The sequence below is a fragment of the Rhea americana genome, unplaced genomic scaffold, assembly GCF_003343005.1.
Source record: "Rhea americana isolate MKP2758 unplaced genomic scaffold, rheAme1 scaffold_218, whole genome shotgun sequence".
NCBI lineage: Eukaryota > Metazoa > Chordata > Aves > Rheiformes > Rheidae > Rhea > Rhea americana.
In genome coordinates, this window is record NW_028186321.1 from 1,495,167 (window position 1) to 1,522,761 (window position 27,595).

Here is a 27,595-nt window from a genome sequence, read left to right on the forward strand (position 1 = left end):
AAAAGGAGTAATGTATATCACTGTAAAAAGGCCTGGAATAAAAATTATAAACTGAAATCCTAGAAAACGACGCTGCTTTTGGACTATGTATTAAATTAGTATTACAATGTTTCTAAGAGMAGCCAAATGTGGTGTTTGTCTAGAGTTTTTTGGAGCTTTTTTTGTTTGAGGGTATATGCCTAGTGAATATTTCCAGAGATGCTACGAAAGCAGAATGTCTTTTTTATTTCCTTCCTTATAGTTAAAACTGGCATCCAGTAGTCATCTGTTGTTAGAGACTGTCAAAAGAGGATGTTAAAGCTCTTGCTCTGAACAACCAAAGCATGTAAAGGACAACCTTTCTGTAGTGGAAAGGTCCTATAAAACACAGCAGTTACTAGGAAAAGATTCATCCAGTGGCGTGTGGATACATGGAAAGTAAGAGAATTTTCCCTCTTTCGTTCCCACTGTTTCATAACTCTGGATTATTAATTCCATACTGGTGGTTGTAGCTGGATAGGCTACACCATCCCGTTGACTGTAGGACAAGGTATTCAGAGTGCTTTTAAAATAGTAATAAAAAGGCTTGGAGTTTACAGGTTTCTGAAACATCTATGTAAAAAAAGAGGGGAAAGTGCATGCAGTATGATTGAAAGTTTTTTCAAGATGAGTTTGTAAGAAATTGGGAAGGATTTTCTTAATGTTGCATGTGGATGTTGTGTACTGATGTTTAGGCATAGAAAAAGGAATATGCTGTGTATTCTTGTCMTATGGGCTGATTGCATGCCTGCTGTCTTTTGTTAAGTTTGCAAAGGCTTTGTGTGGTAAAAAGCCCACTAAAATCAGGTATTTTGTTAGGTGATGTGTTTAATATGATTCTGTGAAGCCATTCGATACAATGGTGTGAAAACCACTGTATGAACAGTTTGAGGATTAAGACTGCTTGGGRGACTATTGTTGTGTGTAGTCCTGGAAGGCAGTGGGATTAGTACATCTAACTCAACCAGATATACTTGARAAAACTCCAAATGTTTGGTAAGTTTCCTCATTTTTTGTGGTTGTTGAAAGCCAGGGCCAAAGTCATGAGTTTTGATCTGTGAGGTTGTATCTTTTGATGTTATTAACTTTGTATGGTTTCAGTCCAAGCTCCTATTTGGAGAATGCAAATATTGCTGGTTTTGATRCAATGATTCATATGATGATTAGAATCTTTTTACACTACTTTTTTACACTTACCTTTACATATATGGCTTAAAAAAAGAATCTTTGTCCACCAGCTAATGCTGCAGTTCAGTGATGAGAAACAAAGCTTCTATAGGATTCTTCTCTAAAATAATGCTCCAGCCAATGTAACTGCCTAGTTGTCAGCTCAATATAGGATTCTTTCCTAAAATAGTACTGCAGTCAAAATAATTACTTAATCATTTGCTGCGTTTGTACAAGCAACTGGCCAGTGCACATACTGCAGACGAGTGTATTATGGTCATATACTCTGAGGAAGGTTTGTTTCAGCAGAGACTCTACAACTGTGTTTCAGTGAACATGTTTTGTCAGCTTTCTCTGCTTACTGGTTTCTGATCTGCCTGAAAGACAGTGAGTGCTTTTCTATCCCGTTGAGAAATAATAGATTTAATTTGCATCTCTATCATCTATCGCACATTTTATATATTTCTCATGCAGAAATATCAGTAAAACTCTTCTTCTTTAACTCCCTTATTATCACACAAAATTGTCACCCAGTTTTCAGTAACAGCAAATATCTGCCTTTTGCATTTAAGTGATCAAAGTAGATTATATATTTTGAATATTTCAAGTTGGTATTGAGATTTTTTTTTCCAAGTGTAAATTATGAAATGTGGTCACCATTTTACAGAATAAGTTATCTCTATAAATGGCAAATGGAGATAAATAAGTTTCAGAGGGTTATTCATTTAATTATAGTTATTGTCGCATTATATTCTACAATAAATATATTAGAATTACATTAAGTAATACCTCAATGGAAGTATTATTTTAAGGTAACTTAGTAAAATATTATGAGATACAAATGTGGGGATTAGCTTCTCAAGTCATTTGTGAGCAAAAGCTCATTCCTATCTTCTAAGATCTTAAAAAAAAAAAAAAAAAAAAAAGTTGCACAGCAAATGAAACTACACAGGGGTGGGAATCTCTGATTCTAATTAGAAAAAAATGTTTATGTCTGTTTATTAAATGGAGTGTAATAAAAATACCTAGCAGTTTTAATATCCTTGTAGAATTTCAGAGTGTTTGCTACTGTTGTGTATCGTATCTAGCCCATTTACATTTGTGCTGAGGGGGAAGGGATGCTAATGTTTCATGGCAGTTGCAAAGAAACAGTGAAAATGGGGATTCGTGGTACTGAGCTCAGGAGGAAGGAGCTTCAGCAGGGCCGTGCCCTGCACGCAGCCTTGAGCACTACTGAGTTGTTAGGACATTCTCTAGCATGGCTTTAGTGCTTATCAGCTACGTTGTCCCTAGCGCAGCTTGCAGCCTAGTTCAGGCCAGCCAGTGTTCCCAGTAGGCTATATGGGTACAGTTACTTTGTTTTTGTGGGACTGACAGGACAAGAGGTGTGCTATGCTTCTTGACCACAGGGCCAAAAAACATTCTGTGGCTGATTTTATTATATAGATGAGGTCTGAGGGTCTGTCTCCATCATGACACTGCATCTGACATTTTCTGCCTCAGTATGGACTGATAGCCCAGATTCCCTGCTTCTCTGTTGGGTGCCGTAGCCCAGGCTGAGCCAGGGTTATGACTGCTAGCAAGACCTGTGCTTGCCAGCTCAGATCTGTACTACAGTGTTAGCACACTCTACAGTGCTAGTTCTGTTGGGATAATCTCTGCTTTGAGGAACTCTCAGTTTAAATTAGTGAGACAARGGATAAATGAAAAGGAATTCATTGTATCAGCAATGAACAGGCGAATGTCTTCAGTGCTGCAGTTATTTTGGGGTTGTGGGGAGCTGGTTAAGTGAAAAAAAATTGAATAACAGGATCCTAGAAAATGTGATTCGGTGGAATGAACATTAGGAAGTCATGTAGTTCCTCCCTTCCAAAACTAAAACTTGCTCTACTAAAGCTAGAGGAGAAAAGGGAGGAGGTAAGGAGAATGGGAGCAGGGTCATAGGAGAGCATAGGTTCAAAGGATGCTGCAGAAAAAGGGGAGGAATGTAAATGGAGATGGAGTCAGGTTGTGCTGGGTAGACTGGAACAGAGAGGAAGGTGATGCAAATGGTGGTCAGTGTAGAACGGCCAACATGAAAACAGTAAAATGTTGGAAACAGTGACAGCAGCTAGAAGGAAAGTGGACTGACGGTATCCTGGGTGCCTGAAAGCACTTGCCGCTGCTCCACGCAGGTAATGGTGTTGTGCTCAGATTTAGTTATTCCCAATTAAATCTTTCAGATTTTAGTAAGATTAGATGCTTAGATACTTTGCATTAAGTTCTTAAAATAAATCTTGCAAATGTTAATCAAGTGCCACATCCTTTTGAGGGAGGGAAGGSAAAACAGGTACTGATAGTTTTCTGYGCTACTGTGTCACAAAAAAGTCTGCGGTAGTGCTTTAGGAACATCCCTCAGGCTGTGACTCTGGGACTTCAACTCTTAGGCCCTGGGGAAAAAATATTTTTCTTGTACAGAACTGTAGGGATAGCTTACTGCTTTGAAGACAAATCTGTCACAGTCCTTGTCCAAAGAGGTTACAGTCTATGGCTTGGATTCCAAAACCTTTTATGCAGGGATATAGCCTTGCATTCATTGTGTAAGAAATTTGAGATTGGTGTTGTGACCCTATCRTAAAGGGAAACCATCACAGACAAAGGAGAGACAAGATTTATGTATGAAGAATGTAGCTTGCAGTGACCATTTGCTCAGTCATTTTAGATGTATTCCTTTCTTTTGTTTGTATTTACTTGTGAGTGTGTAAAGCTCTCTAGTATTAAGCAATGAGCATGGACTCCGCAGCTTTAGGAAGTTTACCTCTTTTGCAGCTTTGTAATTCCTCCTGTAAAAGAACACTGCTAGAGAACCATCAAGGAAGAAAAGGATGCTTTCACTCCTTTAAACTAYTCATCCATCTCATTGTTAGAAAAATGAACTTATTCTCCAGATCTATAGGAACCAAAACTCAGCAGGCTTTCATAGAATCAGTAAGGTTGGAAGGGACCTCTGGAGATCATCTAGTCCAACCTTCCTGCTCAAGCAGGATCACCTAGAGCAGGTTAGACAGGGTTGCATCCAGGCAGACCTTGAAGATCTCCAGAGAAGGAGACTCCACAACCTCTCTGGGCAACCTGGTCCAGGGCTCTGTCACTCTCACAGGGAAGAAATTCCCCGTCACGTTCAGGCAGAACTTCCTGTGCTTCAATTTCTGCCCATTGCCTCTTGTCCTGTCACACGGGACAACTGAAAAGAGTTTGTCCCCGTCCCCTTGACACCCTCCCTTCAGGTACTTGTACACATTGATCAGATCCCCCCTCAGCCTTCTCTTCCCCAGGCTGAAGAGGCCCAGCTCTCGCAGCCGTTCCTCGTAGGGCAGATGCTCCAGTCCTCTGATCATCTTTGTAGCCCTACGCTGGACTCTCCAGTAGCTCCATGTCTCTCTTAGACTGGGGAGCCCAGAACTGGACACAGTACTGGAGATGAGGCCTCCCCAGGGCTGAGTAGAGGGGCAGGATCACCTCCCTCGACCTGCTGGCAACACTCTTCCTAATGCACYCCAGGASAYCATTGGCTTTCTTGGCCACAAGGGCACATTACTGGCTCATGGTCAACTTGTCATCCACCAGCACTCCCAGGTCCTTCTCTGCAGAGCTGCTCTCCACAAGGTCAGCCCCCAGCTTGTACTGGTGCCTAGGGCTATTTTTCCCTAGGTGCAGGACCCTGCACTTGCCCTTGTTGAACCTCAKVAGGTTCYTSTCYRYCCAGCTCTCCAGCCTGTCCAGGTCTCTCTGAATGGCAGCACAGCCCTCAGGTGTGTCAGCCACTCCTCCCAGCTTGGTATCATCAGCAAACTTGCTGAGGAGGCACTCTGTCCCCCCATCCAGGTCATTGATGAAGAAGTTGAGCAGGATGGGGCCCACTACTGAGCCCTGGGGGATGCCACTAGCCACAGGCCTCCAACTGGACTCCACGCCACTGGTGGCGACCCTCTGAGCTCTGCCTTTCAGCCAGTTCTCAATCCACCTCACTGTCCACTCGTCTAACCCACACTTCCTGAGCTTCTCTAGGAGGATGTTATGGGAGACAGTGTCMAAAGCCTTGCTGAAGTCAAGGTACACAATGTCCACTGCTCTGCCCTTGTCTACCCAGCCAGTCATGCCATCATAGAAGGCTATCAGGTTGGTTAAGCAGGATTTCCCTGTGGTGAATCCATGCTGGCTGCTCCTGATCACCTTCTTCTCCTCCATATGCCTGGAGATGACATCCAGGATGAGCTGTTCCATCCCCTTTCCAGGGATGGAGGTGAGGCTGACCGGCCTATACTGGCCTGGGTCCTCCTCCTTGCCCTTCCTGAAGGTTGGAGTGACACTGGCTTTCTTCCAGTCCTCAGGCACCTCTCCAGTTCTCCAGGATCTTTCAAAGATGACGGAGAGYRGCCTGGCAACAACATCCGCCAGCTCCCTCAGTACCYGTGGGTGCATCCCATCCGGGCCCATGGATTTGTGGACGTCTAGCCTGCCCAGAAGGTCTCTATCTAGGATAATCCTATCCTCCTCAACCAAAGAGAAGTCTTGCCTTCTCCAGACTTTCTGTCTCGTCTCTGGGCTCCAGGGTTCTTGAGGGCTGCCCTTAGTAGTGAAGACTGAAGCAAAGGTGGCACTCAGTAATTCTGCCTTTTCTGTATCCCTTGTCACCAGGGTCCCTGCCCCATTCAKGGGCCCACATTTTCCCTAGTCCTCTTCTTGCTGCTGATGTATTTGAAGAAGCCCTTCCTGTTGTCCTTGGCATCCCTTGCCAGACTCAATTCCAGCTGGGCCTTAGCCTTCCTTGCCGCATCTCTACATACTCTAACTGCACTCTTATAATTCTCCCAAGCAGCCTGTCCCCTCTTCCACAGTCTGTGTACTTTCTTCTTCTGTCTGAATTTGGCCAAGAGCTCCTTGCTCACCCATGCAGGTCTCCTGCCCCTTTTRCTGCACTTCTTACTCAGAGGGATGCACCRCTCTTGAGCTTGAAGGGAGTGGTGTATGAATACTAGCCAGCTCTCCTGGACCCCCCTTYCCTCTAGGGCCYTAACCCACGAGATTCCTCCAAGCAGGTCTCTGAAGTGCCCAAAGTCTGCTCTCCTGGAGTCCAGGGTTGCAATCCTGCTTGTTGCCTTACTTCTTTCCTGCCGGATCCTGAACTCCACCATCTCGTGGTCACTGCAGCCAAGGCTGCCCCCAACCTTCACATCTCTAACCAGTCCCTCTGTGTTGGTAAGGACAAGGTCCAGCAGGACACCCTTCCTYGTAGRCTCCTCCACCATTTGTGACAAGCAGTTACCATCAATGCATTGCAGGAGCCTCCTGGACTGCTTGTGCCTTGCTGTGTGGTCCCTCCAGCAGATGTCAGGGTGGTTGAAGTCCCCAGGAGAACCAGGGCCTGTGATGATGAGGCTACCTCCAGCTGTCATCCCAATATTTTATAGGGTTTTAACACTAGTGTTTATCATTCTGATAGTATAACTCTATAGATTTTTTTTTGAGATACTTGCTGAGGTTTAGTTTCATRTGGGGGGAAGGGTTTTAAACAGAAGTTACTAGGCCCCATATTTCTGGCAAGTTGCTAGGGAGGAATGAAGAGATTAGAAAGTAAATGAAAGCTGTATTGTTTACAGTGAGAGTTTTGTGCACCTTTTCAGTGTGTAGTGGCTTTAAGCAGTGCTCTTAGGCTAATTTCTCATGCCCCATGCACCCACTGTCTCCTCCTTCTCTGGACATTTTGGGTGTAAGAGGAAAGGAAGCCAAACTCTTTGTCTATTTTGAGCTTTTCAAATCAGCAGTATAATTTCCTGTTTTTTCTCTAATAATTGATYTTCTGACTTTTTTGGTATCATCAGCCTTGGATTTAATACACTTGTCCCTAGGATAAAAACTTTCAAAAAATATATACAATCTCTCCTCTCTATAAGAAAGCTAATTGGCAGCTAAGTTGTGGGAACAGTCCTGAAAAACCTATTAAAGCAGAATTCCAGTGAACTTAAAAACAAACAAAAGAAAAAGACACCCAAACACCCAGTTGCCCAATAGCAAATTGACTAAGCTGGAGCAAGGCTCTTCTGCCAGCTGTTTGTCCTTCCATTTGAATAGGTTAACATGTTAGACTTAATCTTCTGTTGGGGAAAAAAAAAAACAAAAAAAAAAACCATTTTTTTCCTCTCTTCTTTCTTCCTTCTTCCAAAACCCTATGGTGATGATTCTTTCTCTTAAAAATAAATTTCGTGTATGTGGCCGATGAGGATTTACTTCATGCAAGCCAATATCATTGACAGCGCCAGAAAAAGGCGAATGGTCCTTTTTACTGCACAGGCTGCGGTCATTGTGTTCCACGTGCAAAAGGTGCTTGAACTGCTATAAAACAATGACAGTGCCTACCTACATGCTCATGAATCATCTGAGTGCAAGTTTTTTTTTTTTTTTTAACCTCCTTAGAGGCAAAGCAGAATTCAAATATGTGTGTGTGTTTATTTTCAGTTTTATGGTGTTTCCTTTTAAGAAAGCAACTGTAACCYAAGGGTGGGGAGGGCAATGGGGAAGAAATGTACGTGATATTCATTGCTCCTTCATTGGTGTTTTTTTCAATTTTTCCAGAGATAAATGACAGCGAGAGTCACCCAAGCAGCAGCCACCAAGCCTTGAAAGGAACCTCAAAATGGGCTACATCACTGGAGAATCTCCTTGAAGATCCAGAAGGAGTTAAACGATTTAGGGTTGCTATCTTAACTATCGATATTTATATAAACCCAAACTAGGATTTAAAGCTGAATGATTCTCAGTATAAATGGTGTAGCTGTGCCAGTGCCGTAAGCACCTGGGCATGCATCTGACTAGATATGTACAGTGAGCAGAGATGGGCAAGTTTTAGAGCTGTGGCATTTGCTGAGCTTCTGTGGTGTCTTCTGCCCATTRTCACTAGAGCTGTGCTCTCATTAAGCACAGGGAAGACTTTTGGTTGCATCTTTCTAATGAGATCTGTCAACTTTTGAAAGGATTAACAAGACACTATTAGATTAACAACAGTCCTTGAGCCGTTGATCTCTCTTGCCATGTGCCATTTATTACTCAAGACTGATCCTGCATTCCTTGTTCTCATAAGTGATCATTACTCAAGCACTAAGTTACTGCTAACTGCTAAGGGACCTGAATAACTGTATGGCTCTTCTTCTGTGTTGTAACAGCTGTACCAAAGGAAATCCCTTTAACTTTACTACAAACTGTGGGCTAGTATAGCTCTAAATGCAGGCTTGAGGCTTTTTGTGGCAAGTTGGTCTTTGAAGGCCTTTTTGTCAGAAGTCAGAGGGATTAGCTATACGAATAGGACTACCTACTGGAATATGGTTTTGTGGATCCAAGCCCTGAGACTGGGATGAAATGATTTCCTGACAGACTGGTTAAAAGTGATGTAAACCAGAACTACAAAACCCTGTGTGATTTAGAATTCTTAAAAAAATCATCACTAAAACATTATTTAATCTCTAATACTTGAAAGTGAAAATTGAGCATCTCAGAGCTATAAATATTTCAGCCATTACTTTTTTTATAAATAAGTTTCATGTACTTTTCACTCATTTTAAAATGTGCTTTGCTTTAGAAGAAATGTACTTTGTTTAAACTAGAGAATGCAAATGCATCTTGTGCTTTAATTTACTTAAGTAAATTTATTGCCGCTGATGATCATATTTAGAAACTCTTTTATTAGTAGAGCTCTAGTCATTAAAAATATCATAAAGATACTAGACTAGAATCCCAGGTGATTTGTGGCTGTCATTAAAGTAGTTTGTTACACTTACCTGCTAATGAAATCATCATGTATTTTTGGATTTCCCTCTGAGCAATGGTTCAGTAAATGGCTGAGTAGAATTGCTCAAGTTGCTTAAGGGAGGCTGAAGAAACTGTTCTTACTTACTGAAGAACTCTGTCATTAAATGTAGCTCATCATTCTTCTGGAATGTGCTCTTACAGTGCCAAGTATATTATTGTTCATTGTATGCAAGTTGTGTTTAGGTGCTACCAGTGCAGTGGTTTTGTTGCACTATATTATGTAAACTCGTATTGTGGCAAAATCAGCTTTAGGCAGCATCTAGTTTTAATAGTTGTAGTAGGACAAGAGAAAAACAATTGAGAAATTGGATCCTAACTTTTGATATATTCTTTTTTTTTCTGCCTCCCACTCCCTTCCCTAGGAATTTTTAAAGAAAGAATTTAGTGAAGAAAATGTTTTGTTCTGGCTAGCATGTGAAGAATTTAAGACAACACAGGGGAAAAAACAGGTATGCTTTGTAAATAATTTTTACTTGTCAACAAGTACTTGGAGCTATAACGTTTTTAACTGCTATTTTCCTGTGAGTGCGAATACATTTATTTGAAGGAATTTCACTTAAATCATCCTGGTGGAATTGTTTGGAAACAAAGCTAGTTTTATTTCAAATCAAAACAAAATGCTGAAATTTTCAAATTTCCTATGTTTTGAAAACTCTGAATTTTCTGTTGTTGCTTTGGAATAGCAAAAGGTTTATTTCAGTAATTTTACCACATCTTTTTTTTAAAAGTATAAAGATAATTAATCCTAAAATATCTAAAGCATAATGGATGTTACATGAAAATATGCAGCATTTAGTGTAACATAATAAAAGCAATGCAAACAAAATGTTTCACTATACCAAAATGAAATGTTTTGCCTTATCCAAAAAAAGAAATTGGGAGTGTTAATTTAGATTTTTGTTTAAATTTTTGTTCAAAATGGTAGACTTCTACAGAATACTTACATTTCCATGAAAACTGTATTTTCCAGTACAAAATATTCCATGGAAAGTTTTTCAACAAAGCACCTCAAAAAACTTTTTTCCACTGCTTGGGTCTGTGTCCACATTTAGATCTAACATGAATGCAAGATCATCTTTCACATTTGGGCTTTAAAATATGTTGAGTCAGGCCTAAAATACATACTATGTTTTGTTTGCTTGTTTCTAAATTGCTTTTGTGAATTTTTGACAAATTTCTTTTTTTTTTTTTTTTTTTTTTTTTTTTTTTACTTTTCCAAATCTCCCATTAACCTCTCTGGAGCTTTTGTCAGCAGCCCATAAAAGTGGTATGTTACAAATGTTCCAGTATTTTTTTATTTTTTTTAAATTTTTTTTTTTTTTTTTTTTTTTTTATGTTCTAGACTAGGCGTCCTTGAGGATAAAACAAAGTAGTTGCGAAACTCCAACTGAATATAAGCTTTTGTTGTTTGTTTTAAATCTTGCTGTTGCGTTTTTCATATGTATCCTGGCGACAGATACAAATGTATAGCCCCTTCTACACTCCTCCAGCCGAAGGAAATAGAGTGGCATGAGGAGGTGGGTCTGGGGAAATGCCACTTAAACCTGCTTCGGATGGGACAGTATGTGCTCTGAGTGCTGTCAGAAATACTGAGATGAGAAGCAGGCTATTGGAGGGATTCTAAAATACATACCCGAGAAAACTGTCTCAGTTCCTGGATCTGAACTAGGACTTCCTCTCATAAGGTCAGTCAGAAATTATCAGCTGGAAACTGTACTCCAGCAGAATATTAGGTTTTCAACAAAACATATTTTTGAGAGTTTATTTTTCACTGAAAAAGCACTCCTCCAAAACAAAGCAATTCACCTGTTTCCATTTTCAGTATTTTTTGGTATTGATATCTCCATCAAACCCTCCCAAAATAACTATTTTTGCAAGAACAGAAAAACACTGTTCAATTTGAGTGCAGATCTTGTAATACTTAGCACTACTGCAGTCACATGTATTTAGTTGTTTATCTTTCTTCATTAAGGTTCATGCATGCAGGTACTCTTCTAAATATCTGGTAACTGCAGTAATCTAACTGCAATAGCTAATCAGGTTATTTTTCTGCAGGATGTAAGGCAGAAAGAGAGATAAAGGGAATGAGATAGGATAAAAGAGAGAACTGTATGTGCTAGTTGCCACTATGATGGCAGCAACATCAGGAGCTGGAGTGATGATACTAGCCAGAGGTGGAATGGAAGGGGGTGTTTCAGCCGCAGCCTGTCTGGATTGCATGGGAAGCCAACTCCTGTCTGCACAAGCCCAGGACCATCAGTGCTGCTGACCTAGCTCGACTTTGGCACAACAGCTAGTACAGGTTTCATTACTGTCACGCTGTGGCAGAAGGCACTTTGACTATTTGTCTCCCTGTGTCCACACGGCATCTTGGCTGGTATGTTCAATATTCTGGACCTAGGATCTGGATAATCTTGACCCCCTTCCCTCTTCTGTAAATAACATTTGCTTTCTGAGCTAGGGAAATTCCATCCACCCTCACAATTTGTTACCAAATAGGAAGAGACTTTTGGTTTGTACAAGCCAGATGTTGTTTTGTATGTATGTTGCACAATGTCCTTGGTAGGAAATAGGCAGCGTTTTCCTGATACCTTTTAAACACGTATCAAACTGTATTTTAAAATGGAAAATCCTTATGTAAAGGTCCATGTTCTGCAGTGGTATAATAATCGTATTTTCCCTTGTTAACTAATTTGCATATTTTTATCTTCCAGTTACTTTTTTAGGATTGTAAATGCTAATACAGGAATTGGTAAAAAGATATACAGAGATAATAGCTCAGTGAATCCTTAAATAGATTGCTGAACTGAGTGGACAGAGATGTAACTAGGTTCTATTTAGATTCAATTATTTAGTACCAGTCATTACATACTATAGTGAATCTGGAATCTAGTACTACCAAAGCTATTACAGACAGGTGAATAAATATGCATCAGAATGATACAGATTTACAGTAAATTTTTATAGCTACTGTTTATGGATGGATTTGTTTACATAATTTACAGAGCTAGAAGAAGCACTAAAATAGAAACCTTTTCAGTGTTAATGATAGCATGAGGCATGAATTTGTCTTCTGAAAGCGATTTTTGCAGAAATTGCATTGTATCTAAGGTGAGCAAAGGGAGGTATTCTAAAAACATTTTTGTTTCTTCTATAATCTGCCTCTCATTAAAACTATATTGAAAGGATGTTAGGTTCTGATATGGACTGAATATGAAAAGGAAGTGAGTGGAAAAGAGGCTCCTGGGTGTATGATTTTTGGTTCTTCCTGTAATCCCAGGATTTAGTAGATCTTAAATATGGCTCTACCTGCCTACCAGTAGCTAGTAGCAGCAGTGTGTGTTATGGCTGCAGAGATCAGGAACCCTTTCACATTTTCTGGAAGTATACTATTAAGAAACAGAAAAACACATGCAGCAAATGACCTCTGTTAGTGTCAGGCATGCCTCACTTGGGTGTTTCAAATAAAATAAAATAAAAAAGTCCTGATAAGTCCCTTGGTCCAGACAGTCCCAGCTAGTATATTGGTATACTTTGCACAGGAGATACTGTCGGGGAACTGACACTTCCATGTGAGGGTGGTCCTAAAACATTTTTCCCGAGCAAAGATCTTCAGAGCAGAACTAGACTAGTAAATAATTATACATTCCTCAGCACTGTTTGATTACTGTGTTATGCTTTGAAACAAGCACAGGCTTTCCCGAGAAGGACTCTTTCCTGCCCTAACCAGTGCTGTCACCACCACCTTGTTGCATCTTCTTATATTCTCTCCTATCTGGAGACTCCAAGTGTTTGCTTTCTTGTTTTAGTGAGCTAATACAAAATACATGCATGTTTTGGGAAGCAGAGGTGGTTTTCATCATCTGCAGGGCTAGGCAGGAAGTAGACTCCATCATTGGTCTGGCATGTTTTAGATGGGCTGTATTCTACCATATTTTCGCAGCATGGAAGACACTCCTCGCCTCAGCCTGGGAAATATCTCTAGTTTAAAACAGAAAGCGTATTCTTTCTCTGTAATTCCTTTAAAACTGAAGTTAAATAGAAATATGACTTAGTGAAGACTGGGGAAGGAATTGTCAAGTCCAGTTGTAATAGTGAGCTCTGCTGCCAACCATATGGTGCTCGTCTTAGGACACCTGCTTTATTATTGAGATGAGAGTGCTAGGGACCAAAGTATAAATTTATAATTGTTTTATTGGAATTAGTCATATGCAGTTGCATTTGTAATTGTTAATGAACTAAACAGCATGTCCACTGTGCTACTTCCCAAGGTTAAAATGTTTCTTTTCTTTTTCAGATTTTTCAGATTTTTTCTGCCACCTATGTAGAATGTGGCAATAGTTAAACAGAGTTATGATGGTACACAGGTGTTAACTGCTGGACTGCGTGTTCTGATGAGCATCTGGGACTTCCTTTCACCTCATTTGGGAACCACACAGATATGAGAGCTGAATTTGGCCTTAGGAAAGGAGTGGGAAAGAATATTGTATCCATTTGAAATACTGAGGGGGATTTCTGTAGACAGAACTCGTATTCCAAATTCAGATTTGGCAGGGATGCTGGGGTGAGCACAGATCTGCAAGTGAAAAGTGCCAGAAGTCCTTTAATAACCACCTGTGAACAAGCTCTCAGTTTAAGTATTGTTTAGAATTCAGAGTACAGTCTCCTGTGCAAAGGCATTAGTTTCGGGCTGATACAGAACAAAGAATGCCACCTGCTGAATTGGTAACATCACTTTCTTCTCTGCATGACCTTGGCTTTTCCTGAACATCAGTTGGGGAGTGTATAAAGAAAGACTGGCAGCTTTAGCTGTATTTTCATACTATTTTTTAAAATTAATTTTAGTTCAACTGATGTGCCACTGAAGCATAGAGATAGTATAATAGTTGTTTCCATGTGCAGCAGAAGATGTAAAGTTTGGTGCTTTTCCATGTTCTCCATTACCATGCTGTCAGACCTGCATCTCTGCAGTGACCCCTCTCCCTACCACAGCACTTTCACTTCCTTCCTTTGTCATTCAGCCCCTCAAAAGCCAGAGATCCTCCCCATTTCACCAACCTCCCACACAATCTTCTTGTTCCCCCCATGTTCTCTAAACTTCCTCACAGTACTTCTAGTTTCTTTCATGTTTCCTCYCAAGCTTTCCTCTGCTCCTACGCAGCTTACTGCTGTGTTCCCTGTGCGAGGAAACATCATGAGTTGTGGCTGATTTGGAGCTATGTATGTATTGACTAGCCAAACAGTAAGTACATGCTGGCAGTTCGAGTAGAGTAGATAACTTCTGAACATATATTGCAGCTTTTCCCTTCAGTGGTTGTGCTGTTTTCTTTTCTTTTTTTCTAGCCACTCTTTTCCGTGGAATTAGTAGGAATGTTAATATTTTTAAGACCTTTACCCCTCTCTGAAATACAGTTGAAATTGGACAACAAGTTCAAAAATTGCTTAGGAAGGACTGACTGACAGCACAATCGCATAGGCTTTCTCATGCAGTGGCGAAAGGTACCCAGTATACTGTGCCTGCACTAAGACTTGAGCTTTACCAGTTAAAGCAGTCACACCTGTGAGTGATAAATTGCTGGCATTTTCATTTAGAACACACTAAGTGTGTTCTAAGAACACCCAGTCCTCCTTGATCTGCAAAACTGCAAAGGTTGCAGATCTTCATAAAACACTCCATTGTGGCTAATGAGCACATGCCTAGTCTTATCCACTAGATGAATATCTATTTTAAAAAGGAATACTGCTGGAAAATGTGTCCCCCTCAGCACTGACAGAGTTAACTCTTTAGAGCTTATGAATTGTTGAACATATGTAGCTTTTCTTTTAATTATACCCATATGTTGATTCAGAACAAGYTTAGCTGATGATACAGTCCTTTGGTTTATGCTGCTCTAGAGATACAGTTGCTCATTAAAAATACAATGAGAAATATTTATGAGTACCCACTGCTGATTATCTTATAGTGCCTGCTGCTCTGCAGGCTTTGTTTTATGTATGCAGAATTTAGAGTGCTGGAATGAGGCTTATATCATGCGCAGCTTTACAATACACTGTCTCACCAGGTCTTTCTTTTCTTATCTGATGTTCTGGTCAAGGGGGAACTTGCATTTAATTTCAGAGGATTGGACCATTTGTATACTGCTATGAAGTGAAGAATGCTGGGTCAGGTCAAAATGTATCATTGTTACTGATTTATCAGGAGAAGACCACTGAAACAGATTGCTGAAATCAGAGCAAACACTAACAAGCTATTTTAGGCAAGTCACAACTACCCTTTTATCTGCTTTCAGAGGCTCTTGAGAATCTTGTCTTTACCAGTAACAAAAATAGTTGTTGGGTTTTTTAATCTTGTAGTCACAATGCACATGAGATGTCCTGAGGTAAAAACACAGTTATGACAAAGCATATTAGCTCTGTTACAAGTTGATCTAACTGTAGCATGCATTATACACTAACTTTGTTTAGTTTTGCCTTACAGTAAGAATAAGTTTCCACGATGTTTTTTCCCTCTGGGTTCCTTGCATATACTGATTATACATTAGTAAAAATAGTCCTCTAAGTAGTGAAGACAAATTCTAGTTATTAATGCTGTGCAGTTTTACATTGGATACTCAGACATCACAATCTGCTGTTCAGCTGAGGTGCTTTATACCCCTAGCTGCCACTAATGTCAGTGTAGAAGTTGACCCGCAGTGATATATTTTTCCTCAAATATAAATATACATAGATCAACTTCCACATATATATTTATTTATTTTGTTTTCTTTTTTTAATTTGGACTAGATTTTGTTTTTAAGATGCGGACCTCAAGAAGGAAGCAAGCTAGAGCTGCCCAAAGAAACCTTAAGAAATACAGAGAATATTTCTGAAGTAACTAATTATTTAAATAACTGTCCTTTTGCAGATGCAAGAAAAAGCTAAAGAAATTTACATGACTTTCCTGTCCAGTAAAGCTTCCTCTCAAGTCAATGTTGAGGGGCAGTCCCGTTTGAATGAGACCATTTTGGAGACGCCGCACCCTCTGATGTTTCAAAAACTCCAGGACCAGGTAAACTTATTTTCTTCCAAAACATGGCTGCCAGAGTTTTTGCCTGCTTTTTAACGGACTCTGGGTGTTATCTGGATAGGCTTTGTAAGCACAAGGTAGTGCAGGTGATACGGGAACCTCCTTACTGCTATCTGTGTTATGGGTCGGATGTGCTATGCACAAGGGGTCTAGTAGGCATGGATTTGTGCTGCTTCCACTTTGTGGCGACTGTCTCAGTAGCTCTGACAGTGGATGTGTGGTGATCAAGGTTCTTGGCCCTGTCTCAGTAGGGCCAGTTAGTGAAGAGATCCACACACAGCAATGTTAATTCCATTTCAGGACTTTCCAGGAAAATTAGATGCCGTTTGCTCCTGGCTTTTTTATTTTAGGTTGGGAATCACCCGCTGACTAGCTTTGTGCCTGCATTTCCCTGTGTAGTTGCTTGCACTGACTCATTGCTGGTGTTTGTTTCAGTTGTTGCCACTGGTTTCTTTGAGATCTCAAGATTCTGTTAGGATTCCTCTCCTTGCTTTGTTTTGGTATTTATATTGATACGAATAAAACGCAACTTCCTGAAATAGCTCCCTCTTCTGTAACACGCGCAGCCCAGAAAATGAGTTTGTATCTGCTTTACCTTTTCATCCAGAACTCAGGAGCTCTGGTAGGAATTGAGTAACTTTTTGCAGATTTGTCTTTTGATGGCAAGTTTTCTTATTTTTTATCTTATTTTAAAGCACAAGTTATGATGCAAGCTRTTTTTTTTATCTACACCTTTCCAACACTTGCAGTCTGTTCTATTTTTAATTTCTGTACCATCCTCRGGGCTACTTGTATTTCCATTTGGCTCTTTTCTTTTGCAGAAAAGCAGTACACTGGTTTAAATAGCCTTGTCAACCTATTTCACATCAGGTACTGAATACATTAGTTGGGCACTGACTAGATTCATTGAGCTGGTCTGAGGAGCGAAGGATCTGCTGTCTTTCAAGCATTAACAGTGGAAATCTATGAAATCCAGTTTCCATGCGAGAAAGCAAATTTTTCGTGGAAGAACTTTTGAGGGAAAGGGAAAGAAAATGCTCATGTAAACCTTAGTATTGCAGTTCAGAGCAGGTGATTATGACAGTGAAACTGGAGAGACTATTGGAGTTGAAATGTTTTGCAGATTTGCAAAGGAGTGTACACTTATGGACCCAGGGATTAGTAACGTGGGAACTGGAGACATACTAAAGCAGCAGYAGAAGTGGGGAACTGGTGTGGGGAAGAATGCCTTACTGAAGAAAGTCTGAGCTTTTAAAACCAAATGCAGAACACTTATGGGTTGTTGCATGTCTCCACTGTTTGAGGCTTCTGTTTATTGTTAGATAATAGTTCAGGAAGAGTTATGTTCTTCTCTGGTTTTCAATCCTCATAAAGTTATGAAGAGTGGGCTAATTTGATCTCTGAAGAACAGTGTTAATACTGCTGGCACTGTGTGTTTGAAGTGTAAAAAGTCAGAGCTTGAAAGCAACAGTCTAGTTTCTAGCCCTAGTGATGCCTAGCGCTTCAGTTATCCAGCAGACCTATTGATCTGAATGGGGCTACTCATGGAGTGTGATTCTGTGTAGGGGGGATGATTAACAGATACCTTAGAGGCAATTGGCCATGCTAAATGAAATGGTATTAAAGTCGTTCACAGAAATCTTGCAGGTAAATGTTCTTGCTCCACAGAAGTGATGAGGAAGAGAGGGAAAGGGAGGATTCTGCTTTTGCACATAATTATGAAATCTGTTATAAATATTAGGGTGACTAGACTCTAGGACTGTTATGAGAAAGTTTTAATCTTATAATATTCTTCCTCTTCGAGAGATGTTTTAGGTGATACTAGGAACAAGAGGGATTTAAGTTCTTAATACAGATTTATGAAGCTTTAATAGGTTATGTTTTCATTATAAAACATTTTTTTTTTCCTTATGTCAATAAATTTAACTATAGTGTAGTTAGCCAAACCTATCCAGGAGGGGGACCTTTGACTTGCTTAATTGCATTGAGTTAGATCTCCAGTAGGATTCTACATCAAGAGGGTGAATTTTTCTTGACATTATTTTTGATTCATTCAGTATCTAGCTTGTAAAACAAGGTTTCAACTGTTTTAAACATGAACCTAAATGTTTAAATATGTAAACAAGCAATGGTTAGTAAAATACTTCATGTTATTTATTTTGTAAAGAGGATATTCCACCTCAGGCACAGACAAGAACAGTTGTTTTGCGTATTTACCTTTTTATGTGTGTTCAGATTCCTTGAGAATGTGAAAAGAAAAAACAGTTTGAGACTTCCTTACAAACAGCAAAATCCAACTGTATTATCAGTTAGAAATGAGTCCTATAAAGCTAAAACTCCAATTATCCACACATGGAATGTATAGCTGTTCTTATTGCAGCAACTTAGAATCCAGAAATTCCTCTTAGAAACTTAGTTACTCTGGGTATCATCAAATGTAATCAGTCATGAAGCATGACTCAGAGAGGGTCCTCCAGTGAAATCATAGTTAGAGGGTGATGGAGGTTTTAGTTTTGCCTCAGATACAATTTTGAGGTTTTCTTTTTTTCCTTCACTACTGTTTCCAGCCCAAGCAAAATACAGTCCTGACCTTGACACCTGAATGGATTCCAGACTCCTTTCTCCATCCCTTCTGTTTTTGAAAACTCCAAATTAGTTCTAGCTTTTTTGGTTTGAAATGGATAAAAATGGAAAACAGTTGTGTGGAATTGAGTCTAAACTGAAGCCCTGGGAGAGAAAAGCTATACTCAAGCTGGCTTCATGCTTCCATGCTGGCTGTATACTGGCTGTAGGAAGAAGGGCAGTTCTTGGGCAAGCAAAAAGCCTATGGAAAAACTTTTATCCGTCATCACTTTTTAACCACATTTTACCTGGCAAAGTACATCTGTACCAGATCAGCTCTTTGTGGCAGGTTACCTTGAACATTTTTGATCGAGTCTGAAATCAGTTTTGTCACCAGTTTTATACTAATTCAAAATGGATGTAAGGATTGGCATAGGTTTAAAAAGCATTGGCTAATCCAGTTATTTGTTGCAGTTTCAATATTTCTTTAAATTACTTAGATGCTTTTCTTAATGTTCTAGTGCRCTGCATGTGTAATCGACTATTCTGTAATGTTCTGCGTGACTGCAGTTAAGGTTGACAGGTTAAAGTAGCATAAAAAGTTATCTGTTCTTCTTCAATTCTGCTTAGTATCTCTGGTGTCTTCCTGCTGTCCTAACAGAATGACATCCTCACTAGATTTTACTCCCTGTGGCTCTGCAGAGCTAATGCTGTGGAAGGAATTGGATAATGTCCTGGCTTGTCTACATGTGTAGTTGTTAACTAATCATCAACTGTAAAATCCTGGCTAGTGGTGATGGCATATGACCTCTCACCTTCTATATTAGGTTTTCAAAGCTGGCTATCATGAAAAACATAACTGGACTCTTAAGCTAATGTAGAGGTTATCACAAAACAATGACTGGAACCCATAACACTGTTTGTTATATACCACCACTTTGAGAGTTTGAGATGTAATTTAATATCATGCTTTTTAGCAATTATATTTCAATACTAACAGAACAAAAATACAGTAGATTTCATATACTGTCCTTCTCATTTAAAATCTATTTTTACTTAGGTCATTGTTTTTTGTATTGTTTTTTCTCTTCTCCAGATATTCAATCTCATGAAATATGACAGCTACAGCCGCTTCTTAAAGTCAGACATATTCCTAAACCATAAAAAGTCTGAGGACCAGGAAGAGAATTCACCAGAGGCTCAGACTGCAGCTAAAAGAGCATCAAGAATTTATAATACATGATACAAAGAACCTCTTTAGGAAAGGTGATATGATAACTAAATTTCACTCAGGAACAATCTTTAGGTTTATAGCAGTTGCATTTAGGTCTTTAAAAGCTCGGAACCTTTTTAAGAGATACTTACCTTCTTAATTGCTTGAATGACTAATTGTTTTTGCATGATAGCTAATAACCAAGCATCCAAGGAAAGACTGTTTCCTAGCTAAAAGGCTGAAGTATTCCTCCATAGCATGAATTGCATTTCATATTTCATAAGTTAAAATGCTTTCAATAGCTCTRTTTTTGTGAGGCATCATGAGACTAAGAAATGGAAGATTTATTTTTATTTTTACCTTCTCATTTTTATTTTTTACCTGCTTACGCATTTTGTATGCTGGGAGAAGCTATTGAGTACCTTTCAAGTTACTTTGTGGATGAGTCATTCGTAGCTGACTTTATCATTAAGGGACAGCATCTTTCAGGGTTAAGCTTAATAAAACCCAATCTTATTCCTCCATTCCAATGTAACTGGTTCTTCCAAGGTGGCTTCTGTTTATCTTTGTCTCTACTTATGAATTAAAAAACTTATTTCTCCAGTCAGGATTTTCATTTGTGTATTTTTTCAGTTTCCCAGATTTTTTTTGCAGCAGACAATCAGTTCTTCAGAGCATAGAATAACCAGTTTTCCCATGGAAACAAAAACTGTAAGATAGAAAGAATCTCTGAAGAATTTTCAACAGCCATGAGGAGGTATGGTAGATAATATCCCACTCTGGGGACCCTGATTTCTGCAAAGTTTGACTGGGGCATGTCCTGCACTACAGCAAAGTTATTCATAGCATCAGTGTCAGATGCCAGTCCTGGGAAGCATTCCCTACATCTCCTGAGCAATCCTATTCTGTGCAGCAAAAATCCTTTTCCAAAGGACCAGTCAACCCAGTTTTGCTTTGTTCTACTAAGATTGTTCTCCTAAAATCATCCTGCCTAATTTTGTTTGCCCCAGGGATGAATTTTGGGGTTTCCTAATCATGACTTTTGATAGCTGGAGTGGAACAGGCAATTGACCGTGTGATTTAGCCGTTCCCGCACCAAGCTTTCGAGGAAGGGGAATTTATTTCTGCCCAGAGGAATCAATGATGAGATGTCAGAGTAACAAAGGAAGACTCTCGCAACGAGCCTTCCGTGTCACCCTGGGGTTGTTTCAGAGCTGAAAAGTCCATTTTTGGCATACATTTCATATATTTTATGAATTAATTCACTGCTAGACTACTAAATTGCAGTTTAAATTGGAGAAGTATTTGCTGCATGTTTTATTTACACGCTTTGCAATGTGTAGTCTAGGTCTGTTTCACTTTCTCTTATTATTTTACTCTTTCATCTTTTGCACTATCTTCCTTGAATTTCTGTTTATGTTCTGTCTGATCAGATTGCAGGTTACCTTTTAATAGCTTTATAGTTCTCTTTTTGAGGAAGGACAGATATGCATTATACATTACTGTCATATCAATGTTTTGAAACTAGAGCTAGCTCATAATTTTTGAGTATGCAAACTCACAGTAGACTTATTACGACTTTTTTTAAAAAATACTCTGAGCCACTATTGCAGGTAATGTATAAAGCAAATTGTTACTGCAGGTTCTTCCCTAGTGACATGCAGGAGTAGGAATGGGAGCTCTGATTCTTTCCTCAGAGCTAAAAGACCTATTCATTTTTGAGAAATTAGAGGTCAGTCCATCCATATGCACATTTTAAGATGTCATTCTTATGCACTGAGTACATTTTCCTTCTATACTCTCAGAGGATTAAATGATGAAGACATCATCTTGCCTCTGAAACTTTCAGTAGTACTTACTTGACTTCATGCTTAAAGTTAAGTTGTATTTCARTGTTTTGCTGAATAGGAACGAAGTAAGCACAGACTTGAGTTCTTTTGCTCCAATGAGGCCTGRGAAATGAGATCAAAATCTCCCTTCATCCAGTTCTGGACTTGCCAATTATCTGTAATCTCCATCCAGATTACCTCTTTTTAAAAATTCACTGTAATAATCAACTCTTGACTCCTGCCACAACAGACTATGGAGCTTCTGGTACCACTGAAGTTCTTGGGAGTGGACTGCTTAACTACATTTAGGAGTTAGGATTTGTTTATTGCCAGTAATTGCAGCAGAAGTGTTGGTGATTCATTTTTAATTTGTATAGATTTTAAAAATAGATGAGCAAAGGAGAGGAGTATTCGGCTATCATGTTTTAAATTTGTAATAAGTTAAACCAGAAGCTCTGTGGACAATGCAGGGCACTAGAGAAAAAACACTTGTTTGTAGCTGCTTATAAACAATGCTTATAAACAATGCTTTCCTTAGCAATACACACACTGTCACGTACTGTATTGTCTGCTCAGTCATAGCAAATGCCTCATAGGAACAGACACAAAGGTGTTTTACTCTGCTACCAACCAGAAGCTGCTGAAATGAAAATGGTTTTCTTAGCAGAATTTCAACACCTATGTTGTTTTAGAGCTAATATACCTAAATCCATGAAAGTGGATTTCTCTCACTCAAAAGTGAGAGAAGCTTTGTTTCTGTCCTACCCTAATATATGTTCCTCAGCTAATAATTAAAATATTCTACAAATAAACTAAACCTTGTTCTGGCACTTGTTTGATGTTTTGACTGCAGTTTGGATGAAGATCACTTCATGTTTTGCAGTTGTCCCATCTTCTGTTTTCAATCTCTAACATTCTTGCGTACTTTCTTTCATAGTCAGTACTTTTTCTCATGGAAGATAGGAAGTCTGCAGATGGGAAGACAGAATGGGTTTCACTTCTGAGTCAGCTGTTGTCCCAAACAAATTCCAGTAAGTCACCTGAACAGCACTGGATAGTTTTTTTATCACCTTCATCTCCCAWTTTTTTTGTTTTATCATTACATTTCTTCCATTATACTTGTTTTAAGTTGCTAATGCATTAATTGTGGAAAAAAGGGAGTTTGAAAGATCATATATGGAGAGAGAAAGTGGTTTTAATACTGAAGTCTTCTGGTATGGATAACAGTTCAGAACCTGCTTATTTTTACCGAAGATTCAGATTTTAGTGAACTTTAAGTGGGTATTATTTGCTTCTTCATTAAGAACTACTTAGGTATAGGCTGGAGAGAGAGGATTGTGGTTCATACCTGAATAGATTCCCCTCTTTATAAATTGTTTTTTTATAATTTTTTTCATCCTAAAACAGACTAAGCCTGACAAAKTCGACTACTTTTGCCAGCTGTCTGTCCCGAGTCACTAGAATGATTGTTTACTTGGTAATCTACACTACGCTGTCCTTTTTGTTTTAAATACAACACAGCTAATGTCCAAAGGCTCCAAATGCTCTTTTGGCACAGCTAAAGTTAAAAGCAAACTGTGGAACTTCCTTTATCCAAAGAATCTGGTAACTTTACTGCCTTGCCATTATGAGCACTTAGCAGCCACTCACGAATTCTGATCACTGCATTTTAGGAGTTTAGGAGTAATTAAGTGAGAAAAGGTTTTCATCAGTACTCATATCTTGGCTGACTTGAGTGGCGAGTCCACTTCAATTAGGAGTTAGAGAGCCCAGTACTAAGTGTTTGGGGTGGTGGGATAAGAAATAGGGAAAGGCATCTTGCAGAATTTGGCTGCTCTCCTGAGAAACGAATTAATTGCCAAACTTAACAGCACCCACTACTGGTTCTTGGCAGAACATCTAGGGAGACTGATACTGAAGTAAGGCCACAAATAAAGGAAAGTTAGAGCTGTTTATTTCCTCAGGCTTGAAGCACTTGATGTACTTTCTTTAGACAACGAATGCAGTTAAGTTAAGCGACTATGCTAAAATAAATGAAATGGTTCTGCTGTTTAATAAAGATAGTTGGTTTTGCTTTGTATAATCAAAACATTCAAAAATCAAGGGGGTCATTTTGTACATGAAAACTGATTAAAATTACTTTGAAAGCTGGCATTAGAGTAGATCTCRTTGAACTCTAGAGCATACTTGAGATGAGAAAATCAACAAAACAACCTCAGAAAATGGCCAACGTTTGTTCCTCCTTCCACCATTGTTCTTCTCTTGAGCTGTGTGCGTTCCAGTCTGTGATAGACAAGACATTTCCTGAAGGAAACGGTGACTAGCATGCTGAGTTTCGTAGCCCAAGCACAAGGAATGGATGCAGTTAAGAGCTTGTTTCAACCATGCTTTTTCTATTGCTTTAGCTTTTCCAGAAATAAAATATTTAAAAGTCAAAATRTTGCCCATCTACATTCCTGTTTTACTCTCTGGCCTCATGAGGCTTATTTCATTTTTTTACACAAACTTGTGAATCAGTTTTGTGTAGAAAAAAAATAGCTGAGGAAAACAATTCTGCATTAGGTAGGAACAGAGTAGGAGGAATATTACTCAGCATTTTATGTTTCAAGCAAAATCTGTTTCAAAGCTAATCGCCTACAGATAAGCATCACAGCTGCTTTGCGGTGACTCCATTCACAGTGGGTCCTGACGTACTCGGTACACTGAAATTCTTGTCAATAAGATGCCCTTACACTGTGTGAGGAATATATGGGTTCTCTTATTATTATGTTTAATAAAAGTTTCAGCAGCATCTGGCTGCTCATTTCCTTACTGGAGTGAGGCTGCAGCAACCCCTCAATAAGAGTTTCCCTGAAGGAATCCCAGGTTTGTCCTGCAAGTTGTTCTGCCTGGTCGGACCCCTGAGCCCTGGGGAAATCTGAGTAGCCACCAAGGCTTCAACACACTGAAGTGTCGGTGTGCAGGACAGCTTGCAGGAGCGGAGCTAAAGTTTTATCAGCATTAGCAAATATAGTTTCTGCTTTTGCAGTCCTTGCTCAGCTGTCCTTGGGACAGCACTGCTTGTGGACATTTGGGTACATTTCAAGTATTTTTTCTGTGTCATTAATAGGAAGAAATGGGATTTGAGAATAAGTTTATGCCAACAATGGCCGCAGTACAGCTCTCCTAATGCTACAGAAAAGGTGCTCTTTTAGAGGTAAATTAAAATCTTTCAGGATCTTTTTCAAGCTACAGTTGGGAGGGACAGCCTAACAAATAAAATTTTCTCTATTCCTATTCTGTATTTATTATGTATTTTTTCCGTGAGGTGATTGGTATGTTTAGATACTCTTTCACATCAGCAGTGCRTATAACATACAGATGCCCTTTTTGTGTATCTAAAGCGCTACAGATGGCAAACACTAAAAAAGACAAGAATGATTCCGCTCTTTTAGTGAGCAAAGAGATACTGAAGAAATGGGGGGGGGGACAAAACTCAACATTGTGCTATAAATTATATCACTCAGACTGAGTAACTGAGCAAGAGTTGTACCCTTATACCTCAACACATGACCAAATCACACCGTTGCAGCATTTTAGTGTTTCCTACAGGAGCAAGTTGCTCTCTAAATGAATGAGAAATTCATTTCTGCTTGTGCTGCTCTCTGTTAGCCTCTATTGCGAAAAAAAATTCTGGACATCCTGGTCATGGCAAATCCACAGGCATAGGGAGGATCATTTGGAGTAAAATCACAAGCTACCATACAATCAGTATAATAGGGCTCACAGAACACYGCTCAGGGCCGCGCACTACGTATTTGACATCATTTCCCATTAAGGAAATACTAAATTACTAGATTTTTAGAGCAAAGCTCTTATCCTGAAGCCAAAGGATTATGAGCTGTATGTTTCTTGCTTTCATCCCTTTTCCCCCACCCACTTCCTGTTCTGCTGTAGAGAAATTAGTGAACTGTGTGTGATCTGTGCTTTTCTGAAGTTTCATCTCCAAAGCTGTTTAACAGATTATCAGCAGCATCTCAGCTAACAGATGCTTGGAAGTGACAGCAGCATTGCAGAGAATTAAGTGAATTATTTCCATCTTGGGATTGGTCTTGTTCACTACATCATGTAGCTTTTAAGCATTTTCCATCTGCTTGGATGAATGTTTGTGTATTGTTTACAGAACATGAACAAAATCTCTCTGAAGTGAAATTTCCAACCTCAAGGCGACTTGTTATTTTTGGAGTCATCGTGAGGCCTTGGGCAAAGGCTTAAGGGAAATCGTATCCTCTTTAGTTCAGCCAATAACACTGTAAACTTAAAGATGTACTGTCTTTTTCTGAGCTCAAGATTAGGCAATGAACCAASCTTTCACTAAGCCACTTGCATCAGTCAGAAAATCTACCAAGTGTGGCAAAATTTTGTAATCGTTTGTGTTTTTTTTATTTTGACTCGTTGCTCTGGATTGCTAAAAATCCTTTTAATGTGAAAATGTGGAATGTTCCTCTGTGACWGGAGAGCAGCCAAGGACTGAATCAGTCTTTATCTTTCCTCTCGTCTTTCGTTTTTCCCCTAAGAGAGGCACCAACCTGGAAAAATAGAACTTGGAAGCGATGAGTTTTTAAGGACTCATCATTTTCAAAGAGTGATGCCCAAGGATACTAGTGTAACTGACCCTTAGTCAGACACCCAGAAGGGTGAGAGGAGGGTGACAGAAAGGGAAAAGGGCACATCTGAGTGCTGCCAACAGCAGCGTCTGTTCAAAGTTATGCTGTAAGGTTCAGCTGTGCTTGTATCTGTTACTGGGGTCATAGCAAAGCTCTCAAACTGGCTAGGAAAGGGGGTGGGGTGGGGACATTCTTTATACAAGGACTTTGTGATTTGCTAAATAAAACTTACATAGTCAAAGCAGTGACCAAGTGACTTAAAAGAAAAAGACCATTAGTTTGCCCGCAAGACTAGTTTCAGTTTTGGCCCCGTGAAATGACTAAGGTGGCAACAGCACTATTAGACTAGGGGTATTTGTGGTTAAAATGTAAAAACCACTACGCACTTCAGTGTCATTTCTTAATTTGGCTATGGATGAGTTCAGCTGGATACTGAGCCTCCAAAAAGCACAAAGTGAGAACGTCCAGGTAATCTCAATTTTACTTATGTGGCAGCAATCCTGTATTAAGCTATATATATAGATGAAAGCACATTTTGCTTCACCAGGTTGGCTGATTTATGAGCATCTGGACTAAAACAGAGTAAACCACTCACTTCTAAGAGGATGTGCAGTCCTCGCACGCACCCTTCCTTGCTTCACCTGCTATGGTCTTTGTCTTAGCCGTTTATCCCCTCCCTTTTTGTGCAGGCTTTACCCTCACTGGGACTGTTATCCCTTTCCCCCTTCACATTTTCCTTCCCTGTTATTTAAATATCACTATTAGCCTTCATTCTTTTCTCATTTAGAAATTGATGTCATCTGCTAAACTTTTGGCTTGCTTTTAAGGTGAAATTGATAGAAACAGTTCCTTTCCCCTGTGCAGGACTGCCAGAATCCATACCCACCCTGCTCAGAAGAGGGGGACCACGCACCGCTCGTGGTTTTTCTCTCGCATGCCCCACACCTCAGTGCCAGGGCACTCCTAGCCCTTCACATTCAGGGCTCCTCTCCCACTCTTACCCATGTCCCAAGTGCACACTTACCTCTCCCCTAAAAAAGACATAACGCTCATGTGCTTTTTTCTCTGGGAGAAAGTGGTAGAGGCTGGGAGCAGAGGAATGCAGTTCAGGTTTCATACCAAAATATACAAACAAACACTTACTCAGTTTCTTCTTGTTTAGGTAAAGATGGGAGAAGGACTTTCTGAAGGCTTTATACAGGGTCTTAGAAGGGACCGGATCACATTAAATACTCTCAAGAGTCGTGACAAA

The 27,595-nt window shown here is 39.6% G+C and overlaps 1 protein-coding gene across 5 annotated transcripts; it reads left to right on the forward strand.

Annotated features, from left to right (window-relative positions):
* The first annotated feature begins 395 nt into the window (after window positions 1-395).
* RGS10 (regulator of G protein signaling 10) lies at window positions 396-27,595 on the forward strand. Of its 5 annotated transcripts, none has more exons than XR_014895878.1 (7): window positions 396-417; window positions 7,798-7,916; window positions 9,390-9,476; window positions 15,932-16,075; window positions 19,752-19,921; window positions 22,635-22,728; window positions 27,506-27,595. XR_014895878.1 is itself a non-coding variant. In XM_085305284.1 (6 exons), exons 1-5 carry the CDS (start codon window positions 411-413, stop codon window positions 19,896-19,898), a joined length of 504 nt encoding a protein of 167 aa, XP_085161410.1. In that variant the 5' UTR covers window positions 396-410; the 3' UTR covers window positions 19,899-19,921; window positions 22,635-24,135. The 5 variants fall into 5 exon arrangements, 2 of the variants coding, with proteins under 2 accessions (XP_085161410.1, XP_085161409.1); XR_014895879.1 differs by lacking the exon at window positions 27,506-27,595 and adding an exon at window positions 24,807-24,928; XR_014895877.1 differs by lacking the exon at window positions 27,506-27,595 and adding an exon at window positions 23,878-24,135.

Excerpts from the sequence above, each read along its gene's own strand:
- RGS10 (XM_085305284.1), top strand. Across the intron at positions 7,917-9,389 it reads AAGGAGTTAAACGATTTAGG|GAATTTTTAAAGAAAGAATT; the intron begins GTTGCTATCTTA and ends TCCCTTCCCTAG. Across the intron at positions 16,076-19,751 it reads TTCAAAAACTCCAGGACCAG|ATATTCAATCTCATGAAATA; the intron begins GTAAACTTATTT and ends TCTCTTCTCCAG.